The sequence below is a fragment of the Adiantum capillus-veneris genome, chromosome 1 (genome assembly GCF_014529385.1).
Source record: "Adiantum capillus-veneris isolate H3 chromosome 1, ASM1452938v2, whole genome shotgun sequence".
NCBI lineage: Eukaryota > Viridiplantae > Streptophyta > Polypodiopsida > Polypodiales > Pteridaceae > Adiantum > Adiantum capillus-veneris.
The window spans coordinates 180,778,148-180,800,888 of NC_140931.1; the positions used below are offsets into that span (position 1 = coordinate 180,778,148).

A 22,741-nucleotide genomic window follows, 5' to 3' on the forward strand; every position below is an offset into this window, starting at 1 on the left:
TACACCACCGTCATCATTGTGATAGGTCTCCAGTGTTTGAGTTGTGAGAATGCAGCTTGATACTTGACTCGAGTTTACCTTCCATAAAGGCCTTGTTGACCTTGAGAAAAAAGGAGGGGCCCAAAAGCTCCCAGAACCCGTGGCAAAACTCCACAATGATCCCATCCCACCCGGGAGATTTTTCTTTACCAAGTTTTAAAATGGTCTTTCCAAGTACTTTGCCCATCTAGAATCCACTGAAGTTGTGGTGGCAGCAAAAACCTTGGGTTTGGCTTCTTTGACGGCAGGATCAAGAGGGGGAGTCTTCTTTCCCAAGGATTTGGCTAAGGTGCTCTAGCATCACTTTGCCCATTTCATCTGGGTCTTGGCCTTGGTTATCAATCAGGGAAGAGATGGTGGTCTGACATTTCCTTACCATGATTGAACGAAGCAAAGTGCTCTTGCTTGCCTCCTCCGTTTTTATGTACCTCTCTTTGGCTTGTACTCTCATAATATTAATCTCCTCTAGGTCCTTTTCATGTAAACTCTGCTTGAGCTGCAACCATTCTTTGTGCTTGGTGTCTAAGGTGTCCTAGTTCCTCAAACCTAGACTTTTGAAGTGAAAATGCTTGTAGGTTTTTCTTTTTTAATGTATGGAACACCCTCTTGATAGCTTCAGATTGTTCTTTGTTAATGTCCATAGCTAATTCTTGAGCAACCCGCCAAGCCATCAAACCCTTGAAAAAAGAATCTTTTTATAGGGGAGGGCAAGAGATAAGAATTGTTTTCCCCTGCGGTTGATGTTGCTCTTCAGTAGTGAAATTTAAGAGCCCCATAATAGGGAAGTGATTAGAGAGGCTTTCATTTACCAATATTTGAATCTTTAAAGAAGAAGGTACACAGTCGTCGTTATGAGAGAAATAAATATTGTCAAGTCTGGAGGCTGACTGGGCATTTTGGAGGCTGTTGTATGTGAAGCCCGCATCATCGTTCCATGTTCCACACTTCCATGCATCAGTAAGGGCCCATTTTTCTTCCAGGGCCTCCCATTTTTTTTGCTTCCCTCTTGATAAGATAGAAGACGGTCCATGCCTATATTGTACCATATTGAAGTCCCAGACCATGCAAAACTCGCCCTCTATAATTACTTGAGAGAGGTCATTCCGCAATAGCTTCCTACCTTTGGAGTCATTAGGGCATAAAATATTAATGATAGTAAGCAAAATCTTGTGTGCCTTAATGGACATTGCAAGGGCCCTCCCAGACGAGTGTGATCTTTGTGAACAACAGTCATGAGCCACTAAAGCCATTTGGACCTGTGCCGTAAAAAACAGGACCTCCACGAGTGCTTGTTTTCTTGGAGTAGTGGTGTCTAGGTGATGTTTCTGCAGACACTAGCAGTTTATGTCCTTGCTCTTCTTCATGCACTGCCACAACGTCTCTTACTTCTCTCTCGTTATTATTCCCTTCACGTTCTAGGACACAACTTGGAGTGTGCGATTCATGGGGAAAGAGGGACGATGTCTGAATCTTGACCGATCTCAACATCTTCCATTGCTGGAGATGTGGGGGGATCATCATCGTCCATGGCCCATTTCTGTTCTAGCAATAGCTTTGAAGGGATTGTGTAGAGGGATGCTGCTAGTTCCCCTTTCGGAAGAGGCTTGAAGTGGAGAGATGCCCTTCCTTTTATTAGTGTTAGCAGCCTCGCTTGACGGTGCTTTTCTTGCAGTTGCCTTCTCCCTCTTAGCCCTCTTCATGCCCAGGACTTGAACGACTGATGTCGTTGTGATTGTTTGAAGTTTTGTAGTAGCGGAATGAAAAACAAGCCCCTTGTCATTGCCAACATATTTTGGGATTTGCAGAACAGCGGTCTTTGTTTTCACTATCTTTCTTTAGCTCTTGGTTGACTTCCCTTAATCCTAACCATATCTCCACCCTGTTTTTGCCTCTAGGCACCTCACTATCCTCCGTCTGTTTGTCGCTCTGTACTTGATAATCTTCCTTTGCCCGGGTTTTCTCGTCTACCTTTTGGGAGGCTTCCTGCACTATGGAGTTGGTATTTATTTTAGCCTTGAGGGGACAATCCTTGGTAAAGTGCCCAAAATTTTTGCACCCGTAGCACGCTCCAAAGTAAGACCCAAAATTGAGAGGAATTCTTAAAAGCCCAGCCCCCACATTAACCACCATCATCTTAGGTGGGGTTCTTTCCAAACTCCAACCAATACAAACCGTGTTGGAGGTTTTGCCTAAACCCCTCTTGTTGGAAACAAACAAAGGAAGGGGTTCCTTACTGAATATTGGCCAACATTCCAATGTAGTCCCAAAGCCAAGAGGGTAGGCCCACAAATTCCACCCAAACTGGATGGATCCCTTGGAGAGATTCTGCCGAGTCAAAGACTGGATCCCACAGTACCACACAAACCATGGTCCTGTTAAATAAAAGAGGACCTTTATCTAGGATTTTTACAGCATCAGATTCCTCCTTGAATCTAACTAAGCGGAAGCCTTTTGTGAGGTAGGTTGTGTTTTCAATTGCTCCTCCATGGCCTAAAATTTGTGATTCCTATAACCATTGAATTATCTCATACCGGTTTGGGATTCTTCCACTTAATCTAGAAACAAGAGTTAGTTTAGCTTCTATGGCGAGTTGTTTCTTGACAAGTGCTGGTGGAATATCTATCGTGATTGCCTTTGCTACCTCTAGTTGTTGAGGCAGAGATTTCCTAAGAGCATTGTAAACCCAATCCGCCAACCCCTCATTTTAGATCCCTTTGGCATCAGCTTGTGAGCAACTGCTTAATGACTTCTTTTAACTCTTGTTCCAACCTTAACTTTTCATTTTTGAGCTTACCCTTACTTTCTGGAGATAATGGCTCGTCTGTAGCAATTTTTGGAGCTTCCTTGGGGTTACCGTTACGCAAAATACTAGCAAACAAGATGCCGGGCCTGGGAGCTGATGTACATGTCGGCGCTTTGTTTAACTTTGTATTGATGGTGCCCTGTGACAATCCAATCACCACTATCTTTATCATAAAGTTCATGGCATTAGAAGCAGGGTTTTCTAGGCCAATTGTTTTCATTTGGCCTTTAGACGAGGCACGTTTTTCAGCCTGTATTGATAAGCCTTCAACAGTGAATGGGTTCGTCATTAGTGCATCCATCGGCTTTGCAACATCGGACGTTATTTGATCATTGTCAGAATGCTGGGCTTTAATGCTCGAATCCACCTCCATCTTGTAAGTCACCACTTGTGATTCAAAAAAGAAAAAAAACCACAAAACTATCTAAGCTACCTCGAGAGAAAATCGGTTACAAAAACACCCAGCCCCAAATTTTTCAAAATCGGAGTACCTACTCATCACAATCACTTTTTGAAAATTGTAGAAGTTCCCTATTTTTTCGCATGTTTCATCCTTTTTCCATGACCTCTAACTTCCCCAGCTCCCCTACTTTGGTTGTATCGAGGTGCTAACCCCTCTCTTTCTCTTTTGGGTATAAGCATGTTAACTTGTCATGCTTTTTGGTGTCCCGGACAATGCTAGTAAGAGGTGCTTGTTAGCATCTATTCAAAACCAAAGAGCAAGTGAAGTTTGAAATTTTAATAACCATAAGATATATTATTTGTTCCCTCCCATATGGGGTGTGGCCTCTGTTTACAGTTACGACGATGACGTGGGGTGTGGCCTCTGTTCTCTCTCTCTCTCTCTCTCTCTCTCTCTCTCTCTCTCTCTCTCTCTCTCTCTCTCACAGACTCCCTCTCTGTCTCACTCTCAGACCAGTTTACAGTTTGCCCTGTTCCTACTCCCTCCCTCTCTCTCTCTCTCTCTCTCTCTCTCTCTCTCTCTCTCTCTCTCTCTCTCTCTCTCTCTCTCTCTCTCTCTCTCTCGCATTGCTTCTTGCCTCGAAGTTGAGTTGTCAAAGCTTAACAGACTTGCAAATATGGAAAACCAGCAGACAACATTATTGCCACTATAAATGGAGGCAGAAGGGAGCCATTACAGGAAATGAATCACAACTACCAGCATCCAGCTCTTTCTATTATCAGGAAATATGAGACAGAAAGAAAGCGTAAACAGCGGGAGCACCGATAGATGACAACTAAACGAGGACATCATGCCGTCGACGATGAGGAGAAAAGGAAAATCTCCTTCGAGATTGTGAAAGCTTTCAAGAGAAGGACTGAAGGTCTCAACAAAGAAGCAAAGTGTGAAATCTAGAATCTTGTTGCTCAACATCCGCTTGTTCGGGCAATCCGTGATCAGTCTTTAGAGGAGGAGGCTGTTGTGTAGAGTGCAATTGTCTCCAATGTCCGCAACACACTAGCTATCGTCAAGCAACCAGCTTCTAACGAGGAGCTGTTTTTGAAGAATGCAGCATTGCAGATGATGATAAATTCAAAGGAAAACATGTCTATTGCCAAATTCTCCAGGGTCCTAAAAGTCGACCGTCGCAGCTTGTTCAAAGCAAAATCACGGCAGGTGAAGTCTAGTGTCAATGCTCGACTGTTTTCATTGGCTGAATGTCACAAGCAACATCGTCATAGTCCTATCACAGATGAAATTAAGGAATTGGTCTACACATTTTGGACAAAGGAGACTCGTGTTTCACCCAACAAGAAGGATGTTTGTCGAAAGAGAGTGGGAAGGAAAAGCTACATAAAACACCCTGTGCACCTCCTGGATGAGTCTCAGGTGATCAATGACATACTTGCGCCATAACTTATGCATTCTAGCATGCTAGTTATCACAATATGTTATGCTATGTATGCCACCTAGCATGTGTGCTAGTTAGCATAGTCTCACTCCTAGTATGTTGGGTATGTTGTTTAGCATCATAAGTATGCTGTCTAGCACAATATGTAAGCTACTATAACACCCTTTATGCTAGTTAGCATACCTATTATGCTAACTAGCATGCTCTGTATGTTCTTTGACACAATGAGTATGCTAGCTACCTTTTGTAGTATTCTTTGAAAGATTGTCCTAAAAATCCTTTAAACAAGGGTAAAATAGTAATAAGCGTAGTCCAAGTGATACCTAGTAGCTCATCAGAGAGTGAACCGATTGTTCCTATCAAGGTAATCACTAGAGCCCAGGCAAAGAAAAAGAAACACAACTCCTTTGCTGTTGATTAGGAAAATACCAAAGTTTCCTCCCAAAGAATCAAAAGGAGCAGAAACAAAAGATATGAGATGAGAAAACAAAAACAACAAGTTGAAATCGAGGAGAAAGCAAAAAAGCTATTCCAGGAAAAGTTGAAAGAAAATGGATGTGAAATCAAGGAAACAACCATGAAACCTGGAGGATCCATTCTGGCTGATAAAATTTTTGAGCCTATTAATGCCGCCTTGGAAGCCTACCAAGCAGGACTTAGAGCAGGCCAAAACATGGAAAACAAATGGAAAAACTATCCTTCTCCAGAGAAGCAGCTAAGCTGGAAGCTTATCAAAATTTGGTAAGAATCACGCAAGAAATGCTAAAAAAACAAAAACCCAAGTTTCAAAGTATTGTAAAACCTGAAGAGCTTGTGGTAAGAGACACTAAAGAAAAATCTAATGTGGTGGTAGAATCCCACCTTGAAACAAAAGAACCAGAACTTATAGTGCCGAGCAGCGAAGATGCCTTAGACAAAATTTCATTCGTAGAGGAAGATTGGCCAGGACACTTATGGGAAAAGGTTAGAGAGATCAATGATGGGATCCTAACTCTAAAGTCAGCTCCTATAGAGGAAGTTTGGTTAGATAACCTACCTCTTGATGTGAACATGGATGTACAGTCCTTATACGGGGATTGCGGATCTGAAGCTTCAGGAATGTCGAAACCATTGACTTTGAAAACATTACCCTCTTACTTTGGAGATAATGAAGATGAATCCATAGTGTGTAAGACCACTTAAGTAAAAAGAGTGGAACAGACCCTAGAAGTAGACAACATTCATTCAATCATGTCTACACCCATCCAATGCACTCTTACCTTGGGATAACTGTTAAACTCACACCATATTTATGGAATGATCTGCAAAAAACCCTAGAGAAGGTGGGAATAACGGGGTTAATCTCAAAAAATTTGGAAAAATTAAAAAATGAAATGGATAACAAAGGGATTCGATCTGTTCCCATGAACAAAGTCGGAGAATATTACAAAGGGAAAGAAGGAAACACCACCCTTCCAGTGAGATATAATGACATTGAAACCATGGCAATACTAAATAGTGGAGTAGGCATAGCCATAGCCACGAAAGCAGTATGGGAATCCTGGGGGCAACTAGTCATTAGAAAAACTTGAATGAAATTGCAATTGGCTGACGGACACAATGAGAGACCATTAGGGCTGCTTGAAAAGGTGTTAGTCAATTCTTGTGGAATTGAATATCAACACACTTTTGCCATAGTTGACTTTGGGAAAAAACTCAATTGTGAAATTATATTGGGAAGACCTTTCATGCAATAGGTACAACTTATCCAAGATTGGATAAACAATTATCTATACTTGAAGCAAGTGGGTTCTATAACAAGAGTAAATCTAAAAGATCACACTTATAGAGATGTCTTGAAAACACCCATACAAGAGTTTGATTCAGTCTCTTCAGCTGAAACTAAGCTTCCATCCTGGTTAAACAATGACACTCCTATTTGGATGTATGGAGCTTCAGAAAATGGGAGCTTAAAACAGGAAGAATGTATCCTAGAAAGGATTGCACAGACGAAGCCTATGTACCTGAACCCTTTCCGGAGCATTTCTTTGAGCCATTCGAGTGGACTCAAATTTTAGCAACAATGGATGTATGTGTGAATACCTCTATGCCTACTCAATTTTTCAATGATGATGGCTATGACATAATTCCCATCCAAATGATTTCAATCATCAACATTGAAGGTGAAGATAAGAAACCCAAGGACGTAATGAAAGCTCAACAAGTCTTTCCAGACCTCTATTATGATGCAACTGATGAGTTGGATGAACACTTAGCTACCTCAAAAGATTTGGGGTCAGAAAAGAACATGCGAGAGCTAAGCTACTCTTGAAAGGAGGGGAGGAAAAGTTTTTTGACTTTCCAAACCAGAAATCGAGAAGACAAAAATGGTATAGACAAAAAAGAGACACCAAAAACGTAAAAACACGACCTATGCCATCAATCTCCATTAGAATACAATTCCTGATGCAGATAGATGCAAATGATTGTGTCAAGACAAAATCACTCGCAGATATCCTTCAAACAAAAATCCGGAACTGTCTCAAACATCGAGAAAATCAAGGAAGGATACTCAAGCAAACCCACAGGATAAGAAACCACTCATGACCCGAGTCGAGCGGAAAAAGAAATATCAAGATTTAAAAAAAGCTCTAAATGAGATATACACGACCGAAATGGAAACCATGGAAGAAGATAGTAAGGATGTAATGAGCGTTCCATCCCATTACAAAAAGTATACTCTCCAAGATCGAAAAATCATAGTCAAACAACTTGTTAGGGAACTACGAAAACAAGGTGAGTCTTACGAAGGGCCTGAAAACGCTAAAAAGATAGACTTGGCTGAATTAGGAGAAGAGCTTAGACCTGCTTACATTGCGAATGACCTAACCGAAGAAGAAGAAGAGCTTTTGTTGAGCTTGTTAAAAGAATACCGAGATATCTTCTCTTGGTCATTCAAGTATCTCAAGGGTGTTGATCCAGAAATCTGTCAACATACCATACCCATGAGAGATGATGCAAAACCAAGTAGACAAAGGCCATACACATATAATGAAACATTTGCCAGGAAGATAAAAGAAGAGATTGAAAAACTAAAGGAAGCCAAATTCATTTACAAAATTGAACACACAGATTGGGAGTCTTTAATTGTGGTAGTACCCAAGAAGAATGAAAAATTATGAGTGTGTGTTAATCTCAAAAAGGTGAATGCAGCTACCATTAGAGACAACTTTCCTCTTCCAATCACTGAGCATGTTTTGGAATGAGTTGCAGGAAAAGAAGCTTACATATTTTTAGATGGCTTTTTGAGATACAATCAACTTTTGGTTGACCCAAAAGATCATCATAAAACTGCTTTTGCAACAGAATGGGGTATTTTTGCCTATCGGGTTATGCCGTTTGGGTTAACTAATGCTCCAGCCACATTTCAAATCTTGATGAGCCATGCTTTTAAAGAATATCTTAGGAACTTCTTAGAAGTGTATATGGATGATCTATGCGTACATTCATCAATCTGGGATGATAATTTTGAACACCTCAGAAGGTATTCAAGAAATGTAGACTTCATAGGATTTGCTTAAATCCTGAAAGTGCACATTTATGGGTAGACAAGGAAAAATTCTTGGACATATAGTGTCTAAAAATGGCATAGCTATTGATATTGAGAAGATTCATGTCATTGCTAATTTTCCTAGACCAACAACAGTCAAGGGGGTACAAGCCTTTATGGGGCATTGTGGATATTAGTGACGGTTCATTTACATGTACGCTATAATTGCAAAACCCATGTATAGCTTGATTACACACTTTGAGTGGACTGAGGCATGTGAAGAATCCTTCATGAAGCTTAAGCAAGCTCTCACCTCAACTCCAATATTGAAAGCACCAAATTGAAATAAGATATTCTAGGTACATGTAGATGCTTCCAATTTTGCTATCGGTTGTAGACTAGCTCAACGAGGAGACGGGAAAATTGACTTTTCTATTTCTTATGCTAGCCAACAGTTAAACATGGCGGAGAAGAACTACACCACCATCAAAAGGGAAGTATTAGGAACGATCTATGCCGTTAAAAAGTATAGACATTACTTATTAGCCAACAAGTTTGTGTTCTTTGTAGACCACCAAGCCTTGTTGTACTTGGTCAACAAGCCATGCAGCACAGGAAGAATAGTGAGATGGTTCATTATTCTTCTGGAATTTGATTTCATTGTGGTTGTAAAAAAGGGCACTACACATCAATGAGTAGATCATTTATCAAGGATTGTTTTAGGAGAATCACTCAAAGGGGTAAACGATGATCTACCAGATGCCTATTTGTTCTCTGTGGAGATGATACCTCAATGGTTGGAAAACATTATGTCATTGATGACAATAGATCAAGTGGATTCACAAATACCACTTCCTATTACGATCGGATTAATCGAGAAAAAGGCTATGTATCAATTACTAGCTGGTAGGCTATACAAAAAAAATCGAGACGGAATATTGCTCTTATGCATTAATCCTAAAGGAAAACAACAGTACCTAAGTCAAGCACATGTTACCATAGTAGGACTTCACTTTGCGGAAGACCAACATATACACAGAATCTTGAGACTTGGAGTATTTTGGCCAACTATGAGGAGTGATGTTGATCTTTTGTAAAGGATTGTCTTCAATGTCAAAAACAAACACCCATACCTCATGTAACGTTGTTTCAAATGTCACTTGTTCCTAAGTGGAGTAACTCTCTGTTTACTTACTTATCAAACCAAAAATTTCATGAGGATATGAGTAAACGCCATCAAAGAGCAATTGAAACTGAAGCAAGAGAATATGCTCTTATTGGGAACCAATTGTATCAGAGAGGTAAAGATCAACACTTGCGTCTTTGTGCAAGTGAAGACGAGTATATTCCAAATATAGAACAAGCACATGCTGGATTAGCTGGAGGGGTCACTTTTCTAGTGAGACCACCGCAAGAGAAATCTTGATGGCAGGCATATGGTGGCCAACAGTTTTTGCAGATGCCAAAGAATATGTTCGAAGGTGTGCTGCTTGTTAATGAGCAAAAATGCCAACACACGTAGATAGCATGCCCTTAAGACCAATAATGGAGGCTAGAGATTTTGCAAAATGGGGTATAGATTTTGTTGGGCCAATACAACCACCTGCTTATAGAACCCAAGCTCAATATATCATTGTAGCAACGGACTATTTGACCAAGTGGGCCGAGGCTAAAGCAACTCAAAAGAATAATGCCACAACCACTACTGGATTCTTATATAAGCATATATTCACGAGATATAGACTACCAATAGAAATTGTAAGTGATTGGGGAACTCATTTCCTCAACGAGGTAATCAAGTATTTGCTTAATGAGTTTATGGTGATCCATAACAAATCAGTTCCCTATCACCCACAAGCAAACGGACAAGCTGAGCATACGAATAAAATCCTTAGCTCGGTGCTGACTAAAGTGGTTAGTTCAGGAAGGACAGACTGGGAAATGAATCTCCATGCTGCTCTATGGGCTATCGAGTTTCATTCAAAACAGCTTTAAATGCTACACCCTTTAACCTTGTTTATGGTCTTGATGCCATACTGTCAGTAGAATTTCTATTACCGATATTAAGGGTAGCACAGAATCTTGAGTGGGCTGGAGATGAAGCAGAAAGACTTGAAGATTTGGAAAAGCTAGATGAGCAAAGGCTAACTGCTGTAGCTCACATCTATGCACAAAGCGGAAACAAAAATAGCTTTTTAATTCCCGTTGAATCACAAAAATCTTCAAGAAAGTAGACTTAGTTTTAGTTTATTCCCTTAAGCAACACATTCCCAAGTTTAAGAAAAAGGAAAACGACCGTTTATCATTGATGATGTATTTCCAAGTGGAGTAGTAAATTTTTCATCATAGATGGTGAACCAATGGCTAATTGGATTAGTGGATGTCATTTAAAGAAATACAATCTGCCGCTAACCAATGAATTGCTAGAAAGAATACATGCAGCCAAGCAAAGAAAGATTAAAATACAATAGGTTATTGATGAAGCCCAAGAGGAAGCTCGGCTTTGGGTACTCAAACAGAAAGCTGCTCTCAAGAATCAATAGATACCGATTCCCATCAACACAGTAGAAATAGATGACTGATAATGGGAATTACCTAATGATGCAGTTTCAACAGATGATGACTGGTTAGATGGAATGGACCTACTCATCAAAGTACAGTTCAACAATCATAGCACCAATGCTTTGGTCGACACAAAAGCTAGAGTAAATGCAGTCAGTTATTCCATGTACAAAAAGGCAACAAGTCAAACATTGACAACAGGAATAGCGACAATCAAAGGATGCATCAAGAACCCAAACCCCAACATTGGGAGTAGTCAACTTGAACGTGATAGTACATGGATGTTCATGTCCTCATCAATTTGTATGCTTACGGGATGAACACATGAATGAGATGATGATTCTTGGAATTCCCTGAATGCGGACATACAAAGCAGTACCAGATTGGGATACAAATCAGCTAAAGCTATCACCTAAAGGCGGGCAACTCATTGTTCCAATTGCACCAAGCAAGGAGGAATGGAAAGAAAACAATCAGCAGACCAAACCACGAAGTAATCAATCTTCTCCATCCCCTCGACAAGAAAATGCTACAAGTAGTAATCAAGGAGTTAGGCAAATTTGGGTACCAAAAGCATAGCTTAAGGATAAGCCGATTCATATCTAAGTACCTAAAACATCACCGAAAAAACAAAAGAAGGGTCCAAGGGTTAAAACACAGAAGACGAACATCTCCGAGCAAGGAACCTAACAAGAACATAGTTTGGAAGAAAAAGGAGCACTTATCTTCTCCACAAATGGTAAAACCAATCAAGCAATGGCGAGTTAAGTCTCAAAAGACTCCACCACACCAAACAGCACCAAGCAAACCAAGCTACCAATGGCGAGAAAAAGCTCGACAACAGTCAAAAGTGCTCCCAACAGTTCAAGAAATCAGTGTGCTGAAGCATCCGGATGGTACAATCAAACAGAGAGCACACAAGCTACAAGTTTTTCTCTTTGGAAGACATCAACAGCAAACCTCGACATTAGAAACCCTTGAATTAATTACTCAAGACCCAGCTCTTGCACAACATAGTGGTTTGAATTGCATTGATCTTCAAAGCATGGTAGAGCCAACCATGGCTATGCATAGACACGATTGTTCAACCCATGCACACAGTCGTCCCAGAGTACGTCATCTAGGAGGGGTGGAAGGGCACTAAGTACTAAGTAATCAAGGGCAATGTTTGAAAAGGAAGGAAAAAGTTCGATGTTAACGTGTGATTTTTTGTAAAATTACCCAATAAAAGATATAGTTCTTGCAATGTCATTCTCTTTGCAATCATCTAAGCACTGGTTTAGGTGGTTTATACGGGACATGTGCACCACATGTAAGATTATCTTTGGGTTCTTGCAGGATACAGTTCTTGCAATGTCATTCTATATGCAATCATCTAAGCACTGGTTTAGGTGGTTTATATGAGACATGTGCAAGGTAAGATTTGCGATGTCCTCCACTCTTGGATTCTCTACTTTCTCACCTTCCTTCCTATTAGGATTTTGAAGGATATAATGACTGAGGAGATCCCCCTCTTAGGGAAAGAATCATGAACATTGTACACAAATTGTAAGTTGATAGAGGGAACAAATTCCACACACACACACACACACTTTGAAATATGACCTTGTGTTTGTTGTACATACAAAGATTGAGGTCATATTTTTCTAGGTGAAACCCATTTCTTGAGAGAGAGAGAGAGAGAGAGAGAGAGCATAGGCCAATAAGGATCAGTCTTCTTTGCTTGAACCTTAATGAAAAGATGTTGGCTTGAACCTTAGTAAAGGTAAAGAGACTAATTTTGCTAATTGGGTATATGTAACCTCGTTTTTTTAAAAAACTTTATATGGAATTTTCTAAAAGTGGAAAAACCAATTATCGTGTTTAGGGAGGTTCACATACCGATCCAATTTCTTAGATGGAAAAAGAATCAAGGTAATTCACATAGTGGGAATCTTCCACAAGCCTAAATTCAGATCATTCATATATTAGCAACAGTCCTAACACTCGTGGTGAAATTATAAATACCTTGCAGACTGCGAGTGATGCATGTTGAGAACTCGCATATTGATAACTAGCATTGCTGTACATGCCATGCATGCCACATATCTAAACATCACAAGAGCATGCCTTATTTAGAGGTGCACATTTTATTCCAGCCTAAGAGGCTATAGATAGCCATGCCCTTAGAGAGCGTGATAGGTAAGTGCGGTACCGAAGATGTTGCTAAAACACAAGTGTGCTCTCTTCCACTACTCCATCGGGCTGTTCAGTAATGTTCCCTTCGACATGATGAGCTGGAGGGATATTTTTATAATGAGGTTCGACTAGCATAACAGGCCGCTGATCCTGCTCGTGGTGTGGAAGGCCATTACTGTAATGAGAGTTGATGATATGTACACCATTAGATTGAGCCTGGCGACCTGCATTAGTAGCCGGCAAACTGATGGGCTCCTTAGGGATAAGTTCTCTTGATACGGAAGCTTGTCGAGTACCCTGATTTACTATCTGAACGTCCGTGTAATCCACTCCAGCGTACATATTACTGATTGGGTAGCTAAACACACCGCCACCTTGGAGGGTGATTTGCATGGTAGCCTCGTAGCGCAGGGATATGGTTCCTCTCCTAGTAAGAGCTTGTATAGAGATCCACTGGCCAGGCTGTAGGACTCCGGACTGCTCCCACTGAAGGGTGCGAGATTCGGTGTGGGTGGTTGAGAAGGTGGAGCTAGTGCTCAGGTTCCATCCATACGTCCCTTGAACCTCGGCGACTGTAGGGATCCCCGCCGTCACGGTAACGCTGGCATGGAGCTCTATGCCCGCTGTGATCGACCAGGTAGAGGACATGCTCACCTCTCGGCCACCTCGAAATACCCAGTTCTTGGAGATGGTACCCGCATTATTGGTGTCGGTCATGGCGTCTAGCGTGACGGGCACAATGCCAGCCGTCTCGAGGCCTAAGGTCGGGTAGCTGACATTGATCATGCGAGCGGACGCTATGGTGCGAAGGAACATGAAGCCAAGGCTGTCGATGTGGTGGCCATGCCTGCCGATCAAGCCAACGCAGAGGCCGGACGCTATAATGATTGGGTACTCTTGTTTCAAGCCCCAGGATGTCATGTAGTGGAAAAACTCCCTTCCATTGCTGGTGAAGAACCGGATGCCACCAGAACGCGTACCTGCATGTGATCATGATGCATTTGAGTACAATGCTTCAAGCAATCAACACACATGATCGAGTGTAGATACGAGAGAGAGAGAGAGAGAGAGTCAAAATAAGTACCTGCACCGTTGCCCCAGAGAGAGAGGCTGGTGATGCGCTCGCCATCCTCGAAGGTGAATTCCTTGTAGGAGCCCTGATTGGGCGTGCCAAAGGTAACTGGGTTATCCAGGCCTGTCCACCACGCCCGGATGCCTCCCAGGTACCATTCGCCCGCCCACACTCCGATCCTCCTCAAGATGCGCCCGCTCGTGCCTGCATTGTATGAGAACGCTCCTCCTCCCTGGCCGCCGATCACATGAACCGGTGTGTGAAAGATAGACATCCTTTTTCCCCTTCTGCAGGTAATGTAACATCAGTCGTATGTTACATTCACAACAGCACAAAAGAAAAACCACAAAAAAGAAAGCGGGATGGAGCGGAAATTAATTTACGCGGACTTCCAATTGGCAATTACAACTCGGAAGTTAATTGCGTCAGATGAATGTGCATGTTATGTTTAGCTGCTGCAGCCTGTTCTATTTAAGGTGATAATTAAGTAGAAAAAGTGTGCACTAGGAACAGCTTGTGTTATTAATATAGCAGCTTCAGTTCAGTGAGTAATCTGAGAACGTAAGCTATAATAGAGGATATTAAGTTGTGCTTCGCACTGACTGACGATAATCGAACCTGTAATTAGCTTGGGAGCGAGAGAAAGCCGATTAGAACCGGCAATCCGTCGATGACGCTGAGTCTTGAGATGAGGAGAGTGTGGACTCTACTTGCTTTTATAGAATTTTGAGCGGCAGAGAACACTTGCAAGTTGCCACATCTCTCTCTCTCTCTCTCTCTCTCTCTCTCTCGCGCGCGCGCGCACACGGGTCGTGAATCTCGTGATATGTCCTCTCTCTCTCTCTCGCGCGCACGCCGTGAATCTCGTGATATGTACCCATGTCCTGCAGCAGTGGCCAGATTTGTACCAGTTACACTAGTTACTCTCTCTCTCTCTCTCTCTCTCGCGTGATATGTATCCATGTCCTGCAGCAGCAGTCAGTTACACTAGTGCAATTTCGGAATTTACAGTGTACACTGTGCACACACATGGGCACATATGTATCTACTAACATAATATGGGCGAGGAATTTACAATGTACACACATGGGCACATATGTATCTACTAACATAATGTCTCTATCAGCGAGATGAAGGCTAAATGCCAATATAAATGTGTCACATGTACATATATTATACTTATCCACTGAATACCCATCACTTGGTTTTGATGTTTGACTAAATTAAGTTTTCGTACACTTCTTTTTCCGCTTTTTCATCCGTATGCAGCAATTTTGAATAACATAAGGCATTAGGGCATGGTTTTTCTAGATTCTCCCTCATCTCAAGGCATGCACGGATAGAAAGAGATGGGATCGGCGGCTAAGGTTGAAAGGGGGGATCTTGAGGAAGATTGAGGGCGGAAAAAAATGGGCGACCATTGAGGGCACCAAGATTTGAACCCTTGCCACCACCATGAGAGCCCAATGCACTAACTGCTACACCCGCAACGGGGAAGTTGACATATGGGCAAACTATATAATGATAAATAAACTTGGACAGGTCCCGCTGCTTGTCCAAGTTTACTTTTCCATGTCCTAGTTTACCTCGGTATCCTACGGCTGCACGCGTCTCGATCTTCGCATCCGAACTTCGCTGTCGTGGATCCCACCGCCTGGGCTTCATTAAATGGTCCGTGCCCTTTAGTGCTGAGGGGGGGGGCTAAAATTGACACATGCTTTTCCTATCAAAGACTATTTTGCCTGTCAAAATAGGTACTTCAAAAAAACCTCCTGTCATTTGACATGCTAGAATCTCGAAATTGTCTGTCATTTTTCATGTTTATACCCTTAAATTTACATTATATATGGCAAATTATGTAAGTTGATCGCATTACACGAAGCATATGAAAGGGGACTTGGAAAATTGCCTGTCAAAAGAAAATTCTACTATGGCGGTGGGGCGGTTGAAGTTGAAGTTGAAGGTCAACGTCCGTCTCTCTCTCTCTCTCTCTCTCTCTCTCTCTCTCTCTCTCTCTCTCTCTCTCTCTCTCTCCGCGTTCCTCATGTGACGCAAGGAAAAATTGGAGATGGCTACTCGCGAGGGTGAAGGCTGCATGGCAAATAGAGAATGGTGGGGAGGGATAGAGAAGGCGGTTTCTGAGCAGAGGACCTGGAGGATACCAATAAAGATGGCCTTGAATCAAAGTAAAAGAGAAAGGCTCTTTATCGTTAATTCAAGTCAAGCTCAATAGAGTATTTTTTTAAAAAAAAGAATTACCTTATGTGCTAGAATTACCATTGAGGATCTTCTGACAGAAATATGTATAGTAAGAACAACAGCTTTGAGAGCGCTCTGACAATCCAGAAATGAGCGGCTCTTTCAGAATAAGTCTGAGCCTCTTCACGCAGAACATGTACTGGAAGGTTGCTGGTGGCAAATCATTCAAACTAGAAGGAATCGGATTAGCAAAGCTAATCAAGAAAAAGTAGCTGTAAGCAAATTTGTAACTTTCTATAGTTAATTCAAATCCAGCTCAACAGAGCATTTCTCTTTTAAAAGTAAAAGAGAAAAGGAGGAGTTAGCACCTCATGAGTACAACCAGAGTAGAGGGAGTTGGGGAAGTTAGAGAGGTCATGAAAAAGGATGAAACATGCAAAAAAATAGGAAATTTCTACAATTTTCAAAAAGTGATTGTGACCAGTAGGTACTCCGATTTTTTAAAAAAATTGGGTTGGGTGTTTTTGCAATCTGTTTTCTCTCGAGGTAGCTTAGATAGTTTTGTGGTTTTTCTCTTTTTTGAATCACAAGTGGCGACTTACAAGATGGAGGTGGATTCGAGCACCAAGGCCTAGCATTCCGACAACGATCAAATAACGTTGAATGTCGCAAAGCCGACGGATGCACTAATGACAGACCCACTCATTGATGAAGACTTATCAATAGAGGCTGAAAAACGTGCCTCGTGTGAAGGCCAAAAGAAAACAATTGACTTGGCGATCGGAGTGTTGCAGGGCACCATCAATACGAAGGAAAACAAAGCGCCGACAGGTACATCAGCTCCCAGGCCCGACATCTTGTTTGCTAGTATATTGCGTAATGGTAACCCCAAGGAAGCTCCGAAAACTGCTACCGATGAGCCATTATCTCAAGAAAGTAAGGGTAAGCTCAGAAATGAAAAGGTATGGTTGGAACAAGAGTTAAAAGAAGTCATTAAGCAATTGCTCACAAGCGGATGCCGAAGGGATCTCAAATGAGGGGCTGGCAGATTGGGTTTACAATGCTCTTAGGAAATCTCTTCCTCATCAACTGGAGGTAGTAGAGGCAATCACGGTAGCCATTCCACCAGCACTTGTCAAGAAACAGCTCACCATACAAGCTAAACTAACTCTTGTTTCTAGATTCAGTGGAAGAATCCCAAACCGGTATGGGTTGATTCAATGGTTACAAGAATCACAAATTTTAGGCCATGGAGGAGCAATTGAAAACACAACCTACCTCACAAAAGGCTTCTGCTCAGTTAGATTCAAGGAGGAATCTGATGTTGTAAAAATCCTAGATAAAGGTCCTCTTTTATTTAACAGGACCACGGTTTGTGTGGTACCGTGGGATCCAGCCTTTTACTTGGCATAATCTCTCGAGGGGATCCATACAATTTGGGTGGAATTTGTGGGCCTACCCTCTTGGCTTTGAGACAACATTGGAATGTTGGCCAATATTCAATAAGGAACCCCTTCCTTTGTTTGTTTCCAACAAGAGGGGTTTAGGCAAAACCTCCAACATGGTTTGCATTGGTTGGAGTGTGGAAAGAAGCCCACCTAAGAGCATGGTGGTTAATGTTGGGGCTGGGCTTTTGACAATTCCTCTCAATTTTGGGTCTTACTTTGGAGCGTGCTATGGGTGCAAAAATTTTGGGCACTTTGCCAGGATTGTCCCGAGTCAAGGCTAAAATACATACCAACTCCATAGTGCAGGAAGCCTCCCAAAAGGTAGACGAGAAAACCCGGGCAAAGGAAGATTCTCAAGTACAGAGCGACAAACAGATGGAGGATAGTGAGGTGCCTAGAGGCAAAGACAGGGCGGAGACATGGTTAGGATTAAGGAAATTCAACCAAGAGCTGAAGAAGATAGTGGCAATAAACACCGCTATTCTGCAAATCCCAAAATATGTTAACAATGACAAGGGGCTTGTTTTTCATTCAGCTACTACAAAACTTCAAACAATCACAACGACATCAGTTGTTCAAATCCCGAGCATGAAGAGGGCTAAGAGGGAGAAGGCAGCTGCAAGAGAAGCACCGTCAAGCGAGGCTGCTAACACTAATAAAAGGAAGCGAATCTCTCCACTTCAAGCCCCTTCCGAAAGGGGAACTAGCAACATTCCTCTACACAATCCCTTCAAAGCTTTGCTAGAACAAAAATCCATGGACGATGACGATCCCCCCACATCTCCAGCAATGGAAGATGTTGAGATCGGTCAAGCTTAAATCGTCCCTCTTCCCCCATGAATTCCACATTCCAAGTTGTGTCCTAGAACGTGAAGGGCATAATAACGAGAGAGAAGAAAGAGAAGGTGTGGCACTACATGAAGAAGAGAAAGGACATAAATTGTTGGTGTCTGCAGGAACACCTAGACACCACTACTCCAAGAAAACAAGCACTCGCAGAGGTCCTGTTTTTTTATGACACAGGTCGTAATGGCTTCAATGGAGTCATGACTGCTATTCACAGAGATCTTGAGCGAAAGATCGTCTTCCAACACCCGCCTGGGAGGGCCCTTGCGGTGTCCATTAAGGTACACAACATGTTGCTTACTATCTTTAATATTTTATGCCCCTAATGACTCCAAAGGTAGGAAGCTATTGTGGAATCACTACAACAAAAAAAGTTATCATCGACGCATATATCGACGCACCGCGTCAATATCTGCGTCGATATAGACGTCCCTGTGAACCTGTCGCTATTTGCGTCGGTATCTGCGTGGAAAGGCTTTATTTGCGACGCTGATATCGACGTAAATAGCGACGAAGATATCGACGACCATAACAGAAAAAAAATTTATTGGGCAGAGGGCAGGTAGCCTGGCCTATGCCCAGTGAAAAGATGGACACAGCCACCACAGCCAGACTTCTTGCCCTCTGCCCAAGAAAGTGAGTAGCACCAAAATCAACTGTGCTCCCACATAAATTTCGACAAATTTCCCTTCGTTTTTACATAAACTTTTCAAAAAAAAAATCATGTATACGTCTCCTACATGCTATCCATGTAGGATCCCATATGAGATTAATTAAGGCCAATGACCATAACGAACCATAACCATAACTTAAAAGCATAACCATAACGAACCATAACCATAACTTAAAACCATAACCGACCAATATAACCACTTTGATCATAACCAGAAACAAAATTAACAATAACCATAAGCATAACCAGAAAGTTAAACATAACCATAAACAAAACTTGAACCATAACTATATATGTCTATACAAGAATATGAGAAATAACCATGTCTATACAATGACAATGACAATAACCATGAGGGTCAGGAAAACAATAACTGCCTGAACAATAATCATAACCATATATATATGTCTATACAAAAGGAGACACAGAAGCGTGTTTGTGTCTCACAAAGCATATATATGAAATCCGATCCAGTGATGACTAGGCGTCACAACCTGCACATAGAAAAACTCACAAAATTAATATTGATATTAATATTCACATATACTTACTTAATTAAATCAACTCACATATATTAACGTCTCACCTCAAGCGATCAGCGAGACTGTAAGGCCGCCCAGTCTACGGGCTCTCCTGAAGCATCAAGATCATTCAATACTTCATAGATACCTCTGCGATATCCATCTGACTCCTCTTGACGTGTCGAGGCTCGATGCATCGCAAGATTCTGCATTTATACAAAAATCAGAGTAATAAGAATACATGATTCATCGTGTTTTAAGAAACGCCATAGTTAAGATTGGATTAGAAACTCACAAACTCATAGCGAAAGGTGTCGAAGCCTCCGCTGCCAAGATGAGATGTCCCCCTGGTCGTCTGTCATATCTGCGTGGCCTCACGCTGCTTTCTGAACCGCGTTGCCGCTGTCCGCTCATTCTCCCTGATCTGCAGCCACGTCTCGTGTGGGATGCCCGAAGGCTTTGGCAAGCCGGTCGTGAAAGCCTTCCGAGCTGCATCTCGTCGATGTTTCACGGTGTCCCGTGCAACACCCTTGATCCACCTCCTCGGAACAACGTCAGAACCCGGAGCAGGCTGGTACTCTCTCAGGATGGTCTCCACTATGTAAGTGACTTTTTCCTTTTCCTGCTGATCCTGAGAATTCAGAATGCTGGTCGAAAACTGTAGCTCCGCAAGCTGGCGAATCCATTGTCTCATCTCAGTCCCGACTCTATCCATGTCAACAGAACCATCTGGCCGTACAATATAGAGCTTGGAGGCACTAGGATCGTGTGCCCCCCAAGGTGTCCGAGGTGTGCCAAGAGGTGTGTCGAGAGGTGTGCCTGGGTAGGACGGGGGTCATGAGCGAGGAGGGGTCGAAGCATCTGTGGACCCTCCTCCACAGCAACCACCACCTCCACCTGACGATCACCGAGATCGGCGAGTACTCCTGTGCTGCGGAGATGAGGACGTACCCGCCTTTGTCCCACCCCTAGGTGTCGAAGCGGCCGTGATGGGAGAAGCAGGCGTCGTACCCATAGGCGTCCCCCCTAGGCGTTGGACCCTCGGGTGTGAAGCCCGGAGGCGTAGTACCCATGCCTCTGGCTACCCAGTACTGAGAAGCCTCTGCCATCTGAGCAGGCGTCATCCGTGTAACGAAGCCCATGAATGCATCTGCACTCATAGAAGCGGGATTTGGAAAACTGGTCTGCCATACTAAAGTCCTGCACAAAGAAAGTAAAATAAAGCGCCAAAACACGGTTGTTTAAATTAACTTTAAGCTTAATTTTAAATCAACTTCTTCACACAAACACTTACAGGCCTAGGCCTCGACGAGTGAGGCATCATCGATAAGATCTTGCACCATTTCATCATCTATCTCTAATTGCAAACATAACTCTGGCCCAACTCGTTCTGGCAGATTGTCTTCATCCATTGCATCTTCATCTACAAGTGTCAATTCTGGCTCGTCTACATCATCCCTCGTATATCTGTCAGCTTCCTCTGCCATACCTTCGTCCATCTCATCTAATGTCACAGTAGTATGGACGTCGTCTGACTGACTTTCCTCCAGGAGATCTTGCCCTTCAAATAATTGTTTATTTCTTGAAACTTGAACCACAAACCACCACTGTCGCTCTCGAGGGTCCGGTACAAAGACCACTTGCTCGCAATGTTCGGGGAGAGCAAATGTGTCGCTCGCATCTGTCCAAACCTTTGTAGAATCTATTTGCACAAGTTTGTTTCCATCTCTGCGTACCGTTGCATTGCGACCAGAAGTAATCACCTTGAACCACTTCACATCCAACAAAAACATCTCAAACTGCCTGAAGCTTACTTTCAGGATATCTGACACCGACCAAAGTAATCTAGGTTGCTAGTGCTCTCATTCGTGTCTTTGGCACTAGCCGTGCTCTTTTGCATGAAACTAACCATTACCCCACTGTCAAACGTGTTTCTTCTGTTGTCAATTTGTTGTGTTCAGAAATGGTTTCCATGCGACCACAGTGCCATGTATGTATGATACTTCCAGTCACATCCAATAGCCAGCTCTTCCTCTTCTAGAGATATGGGTTCTCCGATCTTTCGAGCTGCTCTCACTGTCTTGTCCAACCATGCCATTGTAGGGAATCCAGGTAGAGGAGCGAGATAGTCTGGCAAGGGTAAACCTCTAGTCGTTCGGCTTCACCTGATGTAATGGGAATGGCCTATGAACTTAGAGAATAGCGGAATTAAGAGAATTAGAGTGAGCAATTTTGAGAGCATAGAGGGTGAACTTAATTGGTAGTAGCAAATCTATCATAACACTTAATTAACTAGGCATGAACAATACTTTTACAAGAGAGAGAGAGAGTGCAGAGAATATGACAACAGTTGAGGACCGGATTTATGTGGAGCCGATCCCCCCTCCAAAAGGCATTTGTATTATAGATTCTCTCATTAAGAGAGACTTGGTACAATACAATCTTTGTGTTCCTTGAGACCTCCTTGGCAATATGAAGATGAAAGGTTCACATGTACACCAAGCTTTCGCATAATTTCAACAATCAATCTTAGCTTGGAGACAATCAAGAATTTGTGAACATCATTAATCTTTGTGTTCCCTAAATCATTTGAGTGCATGAAGATGTATACTTTTTATGCATCAACTTGTGCTTAAAGCAATAATTAATCTACCTTGCAATACAATTAATCTACTTGCATTAAGTAATTAATCTACTTGCAATAAACCATTAGCCTTCTTGCAATAAGCATAACATGCACTTGTAGAAATCATTAACTATCCCAAGCCTCAATCCCAAGACCTCAAACACCTTCGAAGGTGGAGAGAGCTAGCAGGGAATGAGGGTAGGGAAGAGGAAGAAGAAACATTTCATAGGATAAAGAAGTAGTTCTTCACTTATCATACTCTTGTTGCTAGCATACATAATAGCATAGTAATGAAGAAGGAGGAGATGGCAATCTTAAGCATTGAAGAATAGCTCTTGGTTGGATTTTCATTCCATAGCCAAGAGAATTGGTGTAGGCTCTCAACTTCTCAA

At 42.3% G+C, this 22,741-nt stretch overlaps 1 protein-coding gene across 1 annotated transcript; it reads right to left on the reverse strand.

The window, feature by feature from the left end:
- Positions 1–12,728: 12,728 nt before the first annotated feature.
- Positions 12,729–14,807, reverse strand: LOC147466102 (uncharacterized). The gene is made up of 3 exons (XM_086523857.1): positions 14,655–14,807; positions 14,049–14,323; positions 12,729–13,944 (listed from the first exon to the last, which is right to left on the reverse strand). Exons 2-3 carry the CDS (start codon positions 14,308–14,310, stop codon positions 12,992–12,994), a joined length of 1,215 nt encoding a protein of 404 aa, XP_086379983.1. The 5' UTR covers positions 14,311–14,323; positions 14,655–14,807; the 3' UTR covers positions 12,729–12,991.
- Positions 14,808–22,741: the final 7,934 nt, after the last annotated feature.